This window comes from Meles meles, chromosome 12, assembly GCF_922984935.1.
Source record: "Meles meles chromosome 12, mMelMel3.1 paternal haplotype, whole genome shotgun sequence".
Taxonomy (NCBI): Eukaryota; Metazoa; Chordata; class Mammalia; order Carnivora; family Mustelidae; genus Meles; species Meles meles.
This window is the reverse complement of record NC_060077.1, coordinates 33,330,676-33,346,142: the sequence shown is the minus strand read 5'-3', so window position 1 is coordinate 33,346,142 and position 15,467 is coordinate 33,330,676. Positions and strand designations below refer to the sequence as shown.

The window sequence follows — 15,467 nt, the reverse complement described above, 5'->3', positions numbered from 1 at the left end:
CCATCCTAGATTACCTGTAGTTTGGCCAGGTGAGTGGTGTAAGTCACAAGGAATAAGAAAACTACCTCCTACCTCCCCCCCCCCCCCCATCATAGTCGTTTCCTGTTTCCTGTTTTGAGGACTGTGAAAAGTCTTGAAACTGCTGAGAACACAGACCGGGCATGAATTTCCTTGACACCCTCAGGTTCGTGGTCATTGTGCCACGGATGTCTTCAACCCTGTCCTCCTTTCCTTGCAGATCATGTATGCCCCGAGGTCCAGGGACAGGTTTACGGCCCCATCCTTTATCCAGAGGGATCGGTTCAGCCGTTTCCAGCCTACCTACCCCTACGTGCAGCATGAGATCGACCTTCCTCCCACCATCTCCCTATCTGACGGGGAGGAGCCGCCTCCTTACCAGGGGCCCTGCGCCCTGCAGCTCAGGGACCCTGAACAGCAGAGGGAACTCAACCGAGAATCTGTGAGGGCCCCGCCCAACCGAACCATATTCGACAGCGATTTGATAGACATTTCCGCGTACAGTGGGGGCCCGTGTCCGCCGAGCAGCAACTCGGGGATAAGTGCCAGCACCTGCAGCAGTAACGGGAGGATGGAGGGGCCGCCCCCGACGTACAGCGAGGTGATGGGCCACTATCCCGGCGCCTCTTTCTTCCATCACCAGCACAGCGGCGCCCACAGAGGGAGCAGACTGCCGTTTCAGCAGGACAGCTCGGGGGGCACAGTGCTGCCCATCCAGGGCAAAGACAGGAAGCCCGGGAACCTAGTCTGACCCCGCGACAGCGCAGGAGGAGGAAGAAACCGAAGGAGGAGGGCCGCACTGCCTCCGCCCCCAGGCACGGTGTTGTTCCGTTTCACGTGCTACAACGAAGTAAAACCTAAAACCAAATGTGCAAACGTGGTCTTTGTTTCTGATTCCTTTCAGGGGAACTGCAAGCAGACTAGACTGAAATAATAATACAAACTTCCATCCGGTCTGACCGCGAACAGTGTTTATTTGGGGACAGGCATCAGGACGGGGTGGGCGCTGGTTTTCACCAAGGGCAGGCTTGGGAACACAGAGAAAGGGATGCTTGGAAGATATCATGAAATAAAACCCACAGAGGTGTTTGATTTATTTAATTATGAAAGGAGACTTTGCAGAGAAAGAGGCCGGAATGGCCCGTTTTATAATGAATTGATAAAAAAGGATGCATTATTATATATTATCATGGGGAAGTATCGGCCAGTTTGCTTTTGCTCCCAAGGTGTGGAACTTTTATTTTGTTTTAAAAATATGATTCAAAATCCCTGTTTTGTGTGCCAAGGTATAAAGTGAAGAAGTTAGATGAATGCAAGGAGTTAATTTGTGTCGTGATGATGTGTTTTTTAAAAGTTGCACTATCTAAATGTTTATATATGAGGGGACTGTTCTATGTGAAGTTCTGTATGTTGTCTTCTCACCTGTGGATTATTATTAGGCCCAAGGAATACCCGGAGTGTTCCCCATAATCACGCGAGAAAAGATATTTGGGGATATAGCCTAACATATGCCAACTTACCTAAATCAAGGAGGTCATTACCGTTGCAAGAGTTTGGCTCACATAGTGGTGCATCACAGAAGCATCTGGAGACTTTGGGATTGGAAGATAGGAAAGACTAAATCCCAGCGTTTCTGACTTGCTGAGTTCCTCTGCTAGTCTTAGGCTGCATATTTGATTAATTTTGACCCTGACATGTGCATTTTATGTACCCGGTATCACGCAGTCCTGCCCGTCCTCCCCCGGAGCAGTTTCTTCAGTAATTTAGAGGTTTTTTGTTTTTATTTTTGTTTTGTTTTTTTTCACTGTAGCATGAAATATACTCAGATACATACATTATTTTATGCAATAAATTGTTTAAAATGCAAGGTGGTTATTTTTAATACTGTTGAAATATGTGACTTCTCAGTGTTATTTCCGTTTTCTCTCTCCTTTTCTAGATAGGTAGTGCAGTTCAGGCCTGGACGGCTGGTCAGGGCTCTGGAGGAGGCTCTCAGCAGTGGCCCCCTGGGGCAGCCTACCTGGCCACGGTGTGCAGGTGATGCCCCCAGGGGCATCTTCACGTGCAGGAGGGCCCTGGAGCGGGTGAGAGCACACAGCGGGGGCCATGCACACTGCCCATCACTGCTGGTGGCCCTGGGCTCTTGGAGGAATGTGGTACTCAGAACCCATCCTGGCCCCTGGGGGGAGCTTCCTCAGCCCCCAACCCCCCAATGGTTACCCAGCAGTGCAGGGTGGGGGGAATGACTGGAAGCACACAGGAGAAAAAGCACAACACGTAGTTCAATGCAACCAGAAAGCTCATTTTAAATACTGCTAGTCTCAGCTTTACTATTCCTGATATTTACAAACATTTGCTCTTATGTAGAATAAGTAACTTTCTTGTGTGGAAGCCAGCATCTGGCCCGTGTGACAGCCGCAGCCTGTGGGTTTGGCCAGCACCAGGCCGTGGAGGGCTTGTCCCCTATGGCCTCTGCATGTAAAACAGTGAATTTGGAATGATGGCTCAGTGACTCTGATCTCTGCCGTTCTCATTGCTGAATTGGCACATGTGTGTTTGTGTCTGTCTGTGGGTCTCTGGGGTGGTTTCTCAGGGAGGTGACTTTGTGCTGTGGGCTAAGAGCTGGAGAATGTTCTGAATGGCGAGTCCTGTCCGTGGCTCCTTTCTGCTACTTCTCTCGGTCAGTAGGTGGCTGGTTTTGTTTTGTTTTGAGGATTGGAATCTCCATTAGACTCATCCATTTCACGCAGTAACCTCCACAGATCAAGTCTTTCTTAAAAGGAGAGAGAGAAAAGATGGGCAGGCCTTGCCACTCAGGCCTCAGACCCTGTTTGGAGGCGTATTTTGTTCTGGGGGCTGCCTTGGGGACCCCGAGACTGGACAGATCCCTGGGAGCCTGGACCCAGACCCAGAGCCTGCCTCTCCTGTGCCCCAGGCCCTCCTGTGGCTCAGCTCACTGCCTGGGTTACAGGCCCGTGCTTAAGGAAGCCGGGCATCCCCTTGGCATGAACCTTACCTCACCGTGCAAGGGAATGTTAGGACCTGACCCAGTCAGGACCCCACGGGTGGGGGCTCAGGGTAGGTTAGGTGTCCCATCAGATGAAAGGAGAAGCTTAGTCATCATTCCAAATCTCACCTGCAATTTTGATAAAGTGGTGAACCTGCCATATTGTAGCTCTTCCTCAAAATGGTTGCACAATCCGTTTCCTACCTGCTACAAGAATGAGCTATGGTCAGAAACTGGTAAATTCCTTAGTCACTTTGCAAGTTTATGAATGTTTTGCAGATGTCCACAATAATCTGGCAAAGCAATTATTTAATTCCAGTAACTTGAATCATCCTTCAAAAGAGGTTCCTCCCATTGGGCCACCCTAGAGAATTGCCCTTTGAGTTAGATAGTTATTTAAAGACACAGACCTAGCAAACCATGACTTGATGGTCTTTGAGGCTGGACCTCCATGATGAATTAATTTGAAAGCCAAGGTCATGAGCTGAATTAAGTCAATTTCCTTTGACATGGGGAAAAGGTAATTCAGATCCACAGCTTCTTGAAAGGTGTGACTGCCCTGTTCACACCACATTACCCCCTCGGTGGCTGGGTGAGGGACAAGGGGTGATGTGAGGAGGCAGCTTGTAGGGGGCCCAACCTTCAAGAAGCCCACATGCTTAGGAGATCCGAAGGTCCGGCTGGGGAGCCTGTGATTTAGGTAATTCATGGTGGGTTTATTATTTCAGAAGGGTGTTAAAGGATTGCATTGTTCAAACGAACTGTGGGTGGGGAGATAGTGCTCCCGGGGAACCAGCTGTGACATCCAGCTTGTCCCCAGACTTCCAGGAGCATAAAGCCCAGGGTATGTTGAATCCCATTTCTAGGAACAAAGTCTTCAGGGGTGTATTTGCTTTTTCAGAAGGTCTGTGTTCTTCCATCGCCAAAGCAGTCCTTAGTACAAACAAGATTTTGCTAAACTGTGTAATTAAGTAAACGTTGCTCTGTTCTTTGTGTCCCTGACCAAAATTTAGTGTTAAGGAGTTTGACAAGCATGCCCTCCATCCTTCCCCATCACATACACTTGTGGACACACAGCTCCTAAGAAATTTCAAGATAGCCGAAGAGAGCATTGAAAACTTAAAAAGACTTGTCATGAGGAGGACTTCACGTTTATCTGCTGATTTTAGCTCAAACTCTTCGGAGAGGACTGGGCTGATAGTAGCCTGGGAGGCCTTCAGAAGCACTGGCGTAGTAATGTGGTGCACAGATGAGCATGCCTTAGGCTTCTGAACTTCTTCCTTTGATCTTCTTCACCCTTATTCTATGTTCATTAGAATGAGAAGAACTCAGATGGCATGCACTGCTAGAAAACTGCTCTGACCTAGAAGAATCCGGTCAAATCACAGCCTTCCCCTCAGAAGTTGCCTCCCTGGACAGGGCCCTCCTGCACCATCCATCCAGTTGCTTTGCTGACTAGGGGGTGCCTGTAGAAGGGTCTTGCTGGGGTTCTCAGGGGCCAGGCTGGGGGCTGCTCCCCCACGTGCTCCCTGCCTGCAGCTTCTGTCTGGTGTTAGCTATGCCGGGACTCCTGCTAGAAGTTTGCTCTGTAAAGCAGCACCGTTAACTGCATATTGTCTCATATACCATTCATTTCTCTTCAGATTTCCAAAGCTCAGCAGTATGCGGGGCGGGGGGCGGGGGGGGGGGGGGGAGAACTGGGAAGGACACTTGGTTTTTGTTAACTTTTTGGTTTTATCTGTGACTAAAACAAAACAGACCCATGCTTGGCACCAAGACTTTGTATGGTGATATGCCCCCCAAGGCCACTTCCGCTCTCTGCCAAGGCCCAATCCTAGTGGAAGGGCCCGACGCAGACTCCATTCTGCTGATGTTCACCCAGATTACCTTGGCCTTAGTGAACCGAAATAAAATGACATGACTGGGTGACAGGCTGGCAGGTCTCCCCTCCTCAGTGTGAGCAACACGGTGTCCACCAGTGCCCACCAAAGTCACAGAAGAAGAAATAGCTTTCACCCAGACCACAAAAGCTAGTCTTGGCAGTTTTGTGGGCTCCCCTCACTGCGGCCAGCTGCCAGAGGCTGGCCAGAGGACCTTGCAAAATCCTCCTGCCTCGCATAACTACATTTTTCAGGAACCAAGAATTCAGTCGCGGTGATATTACTACCCAAAGTACTGCGTCTTTCACATAGTTCAAGTTTGTAATTGACTGCCAGGGTTAGACGGTCGTTTGCTGCTGCTGCTTTCCAGACCAGCTGCATCGGGAAACTGGTGTGTGTGAGTCGGAATGCCTTGCTAAGAAAGCGCTGCCTTCCTCTGATCCTCTTCCCTTTCTCCGTGTGTGCTTGTTTGTGTGCTGTGGGTGGCGGGGGGGGGGGGGGAGTAATGGACGCACTACTTGCATGTCACGTCGCCCTTGGCGTTCCAAAGAGCTCTGCATGCCAGCGGCTTTGAAGCCCCCATGGGGTCTCTTGCTGACTTCAGCAGACCCAGGAACCGAGCCCCCCACTGCCGCACTCTGCTCCCACCTTTGTTGTGCCTCACTTACAATGGTGCTTTTTCAGTTGTCCGTCTTCTCTTTTTATTTGTAAGGTGCTGTATATAACTTGAATATATTATGCACATATCCTACCCAATGGGTAGAACAAAAAATTGTTAATACTGTAATATAATGTATAGATACTGATTTTAACAGAAATGGCATAGAATTTGTGAATGCCTATGTGCTTTGTCCTCTTTTGTAAGGAAATTTGCAAATGGATGCATACAGATAAAAGTCTATGTAGTTTATTTTCCTATTAAATATCAATATTATAACACAAGGGAAAGAAGTCTGAACAAGCAAGCCACTGTTTACGACCAGCATATGTATAGCAAGCGAGAGTTGCATCTTTGCTGTGAAAACCCTTTAAAAAATAATTTTAAAAGAATCCCACAGCTTTTTGGTTGCCACTAGATGCTTCTCATTTTCATCTCTTTAGTAAGGCTCAGTTGGACCAGTGTTAGAGTCAGAAAAAAAAAAAGTGTCTTTTGAATTTGCTTTATGAAAAGATATCTCATGTTGTAGAAGACTGGAGAGGTCAGGCCCCAGTGAAAAGTGCATACTTTGTTAAAATTACAGAAATGATGCCCAAGTTCAGGAAATTGGCCAGCAGCAGAGGACTTCGGTCAGTACAGAGGCATTCGGAGTCATCCGTGTCCCTAGTCTCTCTGTGCCTTTTCCTTTGACAAACTGAAGTTGTGGAGCCAATGAAGGTATGCGTGTGTAGGGCAAGAGTATCTCAGGAAAAACAAATCCACTTAGGAGATGACCCCGCTCTTAGCAAAACTTGTTTTGGGTTATCATTCACAGAGAACTAGCTATTGGTCAGTCAAGTGAAGAATCTTTTATCCATTCCTGTTGTTGTCTCGGGGTGATCTTGATAAGCTAGGTTTTGCCAGCCGTTAGGGATTACGTTTTCCGTCCCCTGTTCTTTCGCACCTCTTACACATCTACCCTTCCAGCTCAGTGTCCTTCGTGACCTCTGCCTTTATCTTCAAATATTCTAATACTAAAAAAGGAAAAAGCCTATCATGTCTTCACCAAAACCACAGTTGAATCATGGGCATGTTCATTCTTTCCAGTGTTGTCCATAAAGGCAGTCAGTGAAATTGTGCCCATCTGATCCATATTTCCACTCTATTGTGTCACCAGAGGATATTAATTCTAGTAAAATCCATGTTTTTATTTGTTCTGTGGTGTTATGTTCTGATTTTGAAAATCACAAAAGAATCATGCCCTTATCCTCCAGAAAGCAGATGATTACAGATTATCCTTACATTGAAAACACCTCTACAATGCAACTTTTAATGCTGAAGAATGAAAAGTCACCCCTTCTCTCACTGTTCTGAAAAGGCGTGACAAGATAGTTATCTTGAGCGGGGAGAGGCTCTGTCCCATCCAGCCCCCACCCTCAGCTCCCCTCATGAACTGTGGGGGCTCCTTGTGGTTCTGGTTTGGCATTAGGAGCCAAGGCTCTCTGCTGTCAGGAGCAACCCTCCCACCCTTCCAGGTTCCATCTCTTGGGAGAACTGTTTGAGGATGAGTGTCATCAGAGAATGTTCTAGACTCAGAGGTACTAAAGTGTGTTCCCACACCATTGCTTCCTTTCTACAGAATTGAGGCTTAAACTTTGCTGTTAATGATACTGGTTCACCTTAATGTGCTTGTTGGTATATTGCTATTTTTCATTTCCTGGCTTTCAAAAATCACATTTTCTAATTGTCTTTGTCTACTGGAAAGCTATTTTTAAATGTGTACACTATTCATACCATTTAGTTCATTTAATTTTTATTATAAAGCAGCCAACTAAAAAGGTACAACTGTATGCAAGCTTTTCAGTAGCTCATGTGAGCTCTGATAACCAGAAGTTATTAAAGTCTGTAACAGCTGTTTGTGCTTACTTTCAACATAATTCCCAGCTATATACAGAGAAATATTTCCAACTGTCGTGTATCTGCCTCTTTTAACTGAGCAATGGTGATGTAGTTCTTAGACCTAAGGTCTGTAATTGCAATACTTTTAAAGAAAGATGTTGCTCTAAGTGCTGTTTGTTAGTTATGAAATCAGCTTTTTCTGCTTGTTCTTAATGCTGTGGTCAAACCATAGCACAAAATCATTAAAAATAGTCAGTGATATACATGTGTCTCCTGTTTTTCTTTTTTGCAATCTTTAAAAAACAAAGCACATATGTGAGGGTGGGGGGAAACTCCATGTGTTTTAAAATCCAGTCCCAAAGAAACACTGTTCTTAGGGTTTCTTAGATAACCTTTCTCAAGCCCAGGTTCTACATAGAAATGTTCAGGGGTTGTCCACAGGTCTCATCGTGGGAGGATCCACTGAGAACGGCTTCACTTGAGCCGAGGTGCCTGAGGATATGTAGCTGTCTCCCAGTTTTAGGATGGCTGTCAGAGAAACAGAAACCAGCTAAGCCCAAAACGTGAACAAGATGCCCTTCATCAGACAAATGAATAAAGATGTGGTCCATATATATAATGAAATATTACTCAGCCATCAGAAAGGATGAATACCTATCATTTGCATCGACATGGATGGAACTGGAGGGGATTATGCTGAGTGAAATGAGACAAGCAGAGAAACAATTATCAGATGGTTTCACTCATAGTGGAACATAAGGAATAGCATGGAGGACCACAGAGGAAGGGAGAGAAATCTGAAGACATAGAAATCAGAGAGGGATACAAACCATAAAAGACTCTGGACTCCAGGAATCAAACTGAGGGTTTCAGAGGGGAGGCCGGTGGGGGGATGGGGTAACCAGGTGATGGGTATTAAGGAGGGCTTGTGTGGTGAGCACTGGGTGTTACACACAACTAATGAATTCCTATCTGGAGCTGAAATGATGCTCTTGGAAGGGGCCTTCCAAGAGCCAGGGGCTGCTGGCAGGGGAGAGAGAGGCCCAGTTCTGGACCCGCCATTTTCCCAGATAGGCTTACACTCAGCACAGGACGTGAATGGATCCCCAAACCTCCCCTCCTTGATGATGACCTTTCTTCTGCCTGGGCTTCCTTGTGTCCCAACCTGGGGGACACAGTACTTCAGGGCCACCAAAACATGCCTGCCAAGACCCCAAACTCCTCCAATCTCTGACTTCTTTGATCAACTTCTTCTGATTATTAGCTTGTTTGTGAAACAGCAGGGCTGTTGGCTGGAAATCACACTCCTCTGGCTGCCTGCTTCCTGTCCCCTTAGGAGAACATTTGGAAACACAGGGCATCCTCTTCCAGAGATCCACTCATAGTGAGCCTTGAAATAAGATGCTGGATTTGTGACTCTCCGTGATGACACTTGCACATACCATTCTATAACGAGTCTGTTCCTTAGAACATCATAATTAGATTGCTCATTATGCTGTTTTGCTTTGGATTCTAATTCAAATGTTTGTGTTAAAATAGCAGCCCCAAAGTTAAAACTTCACACTTGTGAAGTTCTTTGTCTTAACATCATGTTTCTGTTCAGACTTAAGCTTTTACAAACCTCACTTGCCCTACTTTACACAATTTTCTAAAAAATCAGACATGCCAAAGCTACAGTTTTAATCATTCTAACACAGCATAGTGGTGACTAAAATGTAGGCTTTCAAAAGAACTTACCAGGAAGCTGGTATATATATTTGCAGATAGCTGTATATAGTAGCTCCTGTAAAATTTAACCTGTTTACAAAGCCATCTGCATTTGGAGTTATACTGTGCCTACTGTTACCATGCATCTATAAGCACCACAGGTTCTAGCAAGCCTCACTATCAAACAGAGTAAGCATGCTTTAAAGTCAGAGTACAAAGGTCTGTCTCCCCTAATGTGTGGGCCAGGTGACCCCAACCCCTCCTCACTTGCTGCAGCTCTGAGCTATTACCTGAGGGAGGGCACCATCAGTCACTCCCATCTTTGGTATGGACTCTAAGATGATTTGGCATCTGTCCCAGTTCCGTCCTTACAATTAAAGGGCCACACAGATTTTGGAACCTACAGACCTGGGTGGTTCAAATATTAGCCTTATCTCAAATTAATGTCCCTGACGGGCTGTTGCTTTTACATGTTACCTGTCCAATAGGAACACCCACGGAAAGACTGGAGGACAGAGTGTGATTGCCATGTGGGGCCCTCAATGAAAGGAGCTGCTATTGTTATAACATCCATATTCTAGATTTAATTAAAAAACGTTTGGCCAATTACTACAGACTTGTAGACAGTGCTTTATCTTAAAATGCTGTCTACACTCATTCCTACAGCTTAAAATCCCAGTGAAAGAAACAGGTACCAGAGTAAATTAAAAGGGGAAATAGAAGTTTCTTGAGATAAACAAAAATGGAAACACAAAATAACAGAATCTATAGGATGCAGCAAAGGCAGTTCTTACAGGGACATTCATAGCAATAAACACCCATATTAACAAACAATCTATCTCTATGCTTTAAAGAACTATAAAAAGAATAAACTGACCCCAAAGTTAGCTGAAAGAAGGAAATAATAAAAATCAGAGCAGGAATAACAAAACAGAAAATTGAAAAACAATAGAAAAGGTTAACCAAACTAGGAGTTGGCTCTTTGAAGAGATAAACAAAATTGACAAACCAAGGAAGAAAGAGAAAGACCAAATCAACAAAATCACAGAATTATAAATGAGAAAGGAAACAGATACTACTGAAATTCTAGCAATCATAAGAAACTACTATGAGCAACTGCATGACAACAAATTGGACAACCTGGGAGAAATGGAAAAATTCTTAGAAACATACAAACTACTAAGACTGAATCAGGAAGAAATAGAAAATCTGAACAGACCTATTATTAGTAAGGAGATTGAATCAGTTATCAAAAATGTCCCAACAAAGCAAAGCTCAGGACCAGATGGCTTCAGTAGAGAATTTTACCAAACATTTAAAGAATTAATCCCAATTCTTCTCAAAGTCTTCCAAAAAATTGAAGATAAGGGAATACTCTCAAACTTATTTTATAAGGCCAGCATTACCCTAATACCAAAGCCAAATAAGGACACCAGTAGAAAATAAAACTACAGGCCAATATCCCTGATGAACAGAGATGCAAAAATTCTCAAGATATGAACAAATGAATTCAACAGTGCTAAAAGGATCATTCTCCATGATCAAGTGGGATTTATCCCTGTGATGCAAGGATGGTCCAACACCAGCAAATTAAACACTCTCACTACTTCTATTCAACAGAGTACTGGAAGCCTTATCTAGAGGAGTCAGGCAAGAAAAAGAAATAAAAGTTACTAGAATTGGAAAAGAAGGGTATGGTCAGTTGAGCATCTGACTCAATTTCAGTTCAGGTCATGATCTTAGAGTTGGGGGATCGAGCCCCATATCAGTCTCTGTGCTTAGCTCAGAGTCTGCTTGAGATTCTCTCTCCCTCTCCCTCTGCTCTTCCAGCTCATGTTCTCTTTCTCTCTCAAAAACATAAATATTTAAAAAAAAAAAAAGAATTGAAAAGGAAGTAATAAAATTGTCTCTTTGCAGATTCCCTGATTTTATATATAGAAAATCCTAGTCTCAACCAAAAAAACCTGTTAGAACTAATCAACAAATTCAGTAAAGTTACAGGACATAACATTAACATACAAAATCAATAGCATTTCTATATCCTTACAATGAATTTTCTAATACCAACAATGAGTTTTCTGGAAAAAAAAAAAAAGAAATTGATCCCATTTATAATAGCATCAAAAACAACAAAGCACTTAGGAATAAATTTAACCAAGGAGGTAAAAGAGCTCTATTCTGAAAACTGTAAGACATTCATAAATCAAGGAAGACGCAAATAAATGGAATGGTATCCCATATTTGTGGACTGGAAAAATTAATCTTGTTAAAATGTCAATACTACCAAAAGCCATCTACAGATTCAATGCAAACCTTATCAAAATTCCAATGGCATTTTTTTTTAAGATTTTATTTATTTATTTGACACACAGAGAGAGATCACAAGTAGGCAGAAAGGCAGGCAGAGAGAGAGAGGAGGAAGCAGGCTTCCCGCCGAGCAGAGAGCCGGATGCGGGGCTCGATCCCAGGACCCCGAGACCATGACCCAAGCTGAAGGCAGCGGCCCAACCCACTGAGCCACCGAGGTGCCCCCCAATGGCATTTTTTATAGAAATTTAAAAAAATTCCTAAAATTTATATGGAATCACAAAAAAACCGAAATAACCAAAGAAATCCTGGGAAAGAAGAACACAGAAGGAGGTGCCACACCTTATTTCAAACTACACTATAAAGCTACAGTCATTAAAACAGTATGGCTCTGGCATAAAAACAGGCCACTCCACCAATGGAACACAATCACAAGCCCAGAAATAAACCCAAGCATATATGGTCAACTAGTATTTGACAAGGGAGTCAAGAATACACAATGAAAAAAAAAAGACTGGTTTTTCAGTAAATGGTGCTGGGAAAACTGGATATTCACATGTGAAAGAATAAAACTTGATCCCTATCTTACACCATTCACAAAAATCAATTCAGAATGGATTAAAGACTTACAACCTAAAACCGTGAAATTCTTAGAAGACTTAAGAATAAACCTCATCGGCAGGGGACTTAGTAAAATCACACCTAAAGTGCAAGCAACAATGTAAGATATAAACAAGTGGGACTACATCAAACTAAAAAGCTTTAGCACAGCAAAAGAAAACCATCAACAGAATGGAAAGTCAACCTACTGAATGGGAAAAAATATTTACAAACTCTGTATCTGGTAAGAGGTTAATATGCAAAATATATAAATAATTCCTACAAGTCAATAACAAAAAAAAAAAAACCCAATTAGAAAATGGGCAAAGGACCTGAATAAACATTTTTCTAGAAAAGATATATAAAAGGCCAGTGGGTACATGAGAAGACGCTCAACATCACTCATCATCAGGGAAATGTATCAATGAGATATCACCTCACACCTGTTAGAATGGCTGTTATCAAAAAGACAAGAGACAATAAATGCTGGCAAAGATGTGGAGAAAAGGGAAGCCTTGTGCACTGTTGGCAAGACTGTGAATTGGAGGAGCCACTTGGAAAACCATATGGAGGATCCTCAAAAACTTAAAGAGAATTACCATATGATCTAGTTATTCCACTTCTGGGCAAATAGCAAAGGAAACAAGAATAGTAACTCAAAGATATGTGCACCCCTATGTTCACAGCAGCATTGTTTACAATAGCCAAAACACGGAAACAACCTAAGTGTCCATCAATGGGTGAATGAGTAAAGATGGTGGTGGTGGTGGTGTGTATGTGCATGCACACATGATGAATGTTATTCAACCATTAAAAAATGAGGAAATCCTACCATATGTAACAACATGGATGGACCTCGAAATATTATGCTAATTGATATAGGTCTGACAGAGAAAGACAAATACTGTATGACCTTACTTGTATATGGGAATGTTGAAAACTAACCAACCAACAAAACCCTACCAAAGTCACAGAAAAAGAAATCAGGTTTGTGGTTACCAGAAGGGGAGGACTGGAGGAGGGGAACAGGAGGAAGGTGGTCAAAAGGCACTAACTTCCGGGCGCCTGGGTGCTCAGTGGTTTAAAGCCTCTGCCTTCAGCTCAGGTCACGATCTCAGGGACCTGGGATCAAGCCCTGCATTGGGCTCTCTGCTCAGTGGGGAGCCTGCTTCCTCCTCTCTCTCTGCCTACCTCTCTGCCTACTTATGATCTCTCTCTCTGTAAAATAAATAAATAAAATCTTAAAAAAAAAAAAAAAAGGCACTAACTTCCAGGAGAAAGAAGATGGTTGAGGAGCAGGGGACCCTAGTTTTTTCTGGTCCCTGGAATTTAGCTAGAGAGCTATCAAATCATTCTGAAAACCTGCGAACTCAGCTGGAGAGCTAAGAAAAGAATTGCTGCCAACTCTACAAATTGAAATGAGACCACTTTCCGCAAGGTAGGATATGTGGAGAAGTGAACCCGAGGTGATATATGGAAGATAGACCGTGGTGGGAGGGAGTCTCCGTAAGCCGGCTACTAGAAAATTACATAGCAACCAATCGCAAAATCAGAACTTGGCACAGTGGGGTGGAATCCTAGATGGGACAGTGTGGTCTCAGGATCCCTGGGGTCACGGAAAGAACAGAGATGCCTGAGTGTGGCAGAGCTCCCAGGTATTGGGAGTGGGGAAGCTGGCTGCAATCAGCGATCCCAGGGGTGGGCTTTCAATTCAGGGTTGCCATAAACCACTAACCACAGCATGGTCCAGAGCCTGCTCTCTGAGCAGGGGTCCACCAAGCAGAAGAACTGCAGTGAGACCCCCTCCCTCCCCTGGTAGGACCGGTGCAGGTGGGAGCTGCAGGACCCTCTAAAGTTTGGAGACTCCAAATGGGGTCATGCACCTGAGATAAAATGCTTGGTTGCAGGCTGGGTGAACACAGAGTGCAGATGGAAACCAGGGATACAAGACTGACTGCTTCTCCTGAGGGCTCACTGAAGAGGGGGAGGCACAAATTTTCAGCTCCAGGCCCGGAGATCAAGGTGCCTCCATTTTCATTTTTCATCCTCTAAAGTGGCATGGAAAGCCTTCAGTGAACAAAAACCACATAGGGCAATTTGAAGCCGCTTATTCCTAGCCTGGCCCCCTCCCAAGGGGAGTGTGATTCCACCTAGGGCAAAGACACCTGAGAATCAGGGCAACAGGCCCTGTCCCCAGAAGACCAGCAGGAACATCCAGCTAAGACCAAGTTCACCAAACACAAAAGTATGTAACTCCAGTGCTACAAGAAAACAAGTGTATAGAATTCATGTTTTCCCTCATGACTCTTCAGTATTTCAGTTTAGATATTCTTTTTTCCTTTTCAATTAGTTTCTTATTTTATCAATTCTGTTTTTAAGCCTTTTTTAATTTTCATTTTTACATTTTAAGTCTTTTTTCATTTTCATTTTTACATTTACATTTTAAATATATATTCTTCATTTTTGGCTTCCTTTCATTGTATTCAATTTTATTTTTGTATATATATGTTTTTTTTTTAATTTTTTATTTATTTGACAGAGAGAGATCATAGGTATGCAGAGAGGCAAACAGAGAGAGAGGAGGAAGCAGGCACCCCGCTGAGCAGAGAGCCCGATGTGGGGCTCGATCCCAGGACCCTGAGATCATGACCCGAGCCGAAGGCAGAAGCTTAACCCACTGAGCCACCCAGGTGCCCCTATATGTTTTTTTCTTTCTATACAATTTTGGGATCTAGTTTCTCCTAACAAATAGACCAAAATACACCCAGGACCTAGTGTATTATTCTGTTCTGTCCACCTGTTTGATTATAGTCTCTTTTTTTCCTTCTTTTTTCTTTTTTCATTTCTCATCTCTTCTGATTTGTTTAATGTACATTTTGCTGGGGTCGTGGTTGATATTTTTGTATTTCATTCCCTCACTCATCTATTCTTATCTGGACAAAATGACAAGACAGAAAAACACTCCAGATAAAAGAACCAGAGGCAGTACTAACTGCCTGAGACTTAATATGCATATCAATTAGATATCAGAGCTAGAATTCAGAATAATGATTATAAAGATATTAGCTGAACTTGAAGAAAGCATAGAAAACACCAAAGGATCCCTTTCTGGAGAAATATGAGAACTAAAATCTAATCAGGTTGTATTATTGAGATGTAATAAAAAAAATAGGCTCTGTTAGGATAAGTGCGGCAGACAAGAGAATCAGTGATATAAAAGATAAAATTATGGAGAATAAAGAAAATGAGAAAAAGAGAGATAAGCAACTACTGGATTATCAGGGAAAGATTCAAGAGATCAGCAATACCATAAGGCAAAACAATAGCAGAAATAATTAGGGTTTCGGGGAAGTGGAGGGAGCAGAAGGTATATTTGAGCAAATCATAGCTGAAAAATTTCATAATATGGGGA

General features: G+C 43.5%; 1 protein-coding gene across 11 annotated transcripts in view; it reads left to right on the top strand.

Moving 5' to 3' along the window:
* The window catches only part of LDLRAD4 (low density lipoprotein receptor class A domain containing 4), a 431,068-nt gene extending 423,364 nt beyond the window's left edge, over nucleotides 1-7,704 (top strand). For all 11 annotated transcript variants that reach the window (XM_046024300.1, XM_046024299.1, XM_046024293.1 and 8 more), the window contains one exon: nucleotides 239-7,704. In XM_046024300.1, the coding sequence (XP_045880256.1) occupies nucleotides 239-769 (531 nt within the window). In that variant the 3' untranslated portion in view covers nucleotides 770-7,704. The remainder of the gene's footprint in view (nucleotides 1-238) is intronic.
* Nucleotides 7,705-15,467: the final 7,763 nt, after the last annotated feature.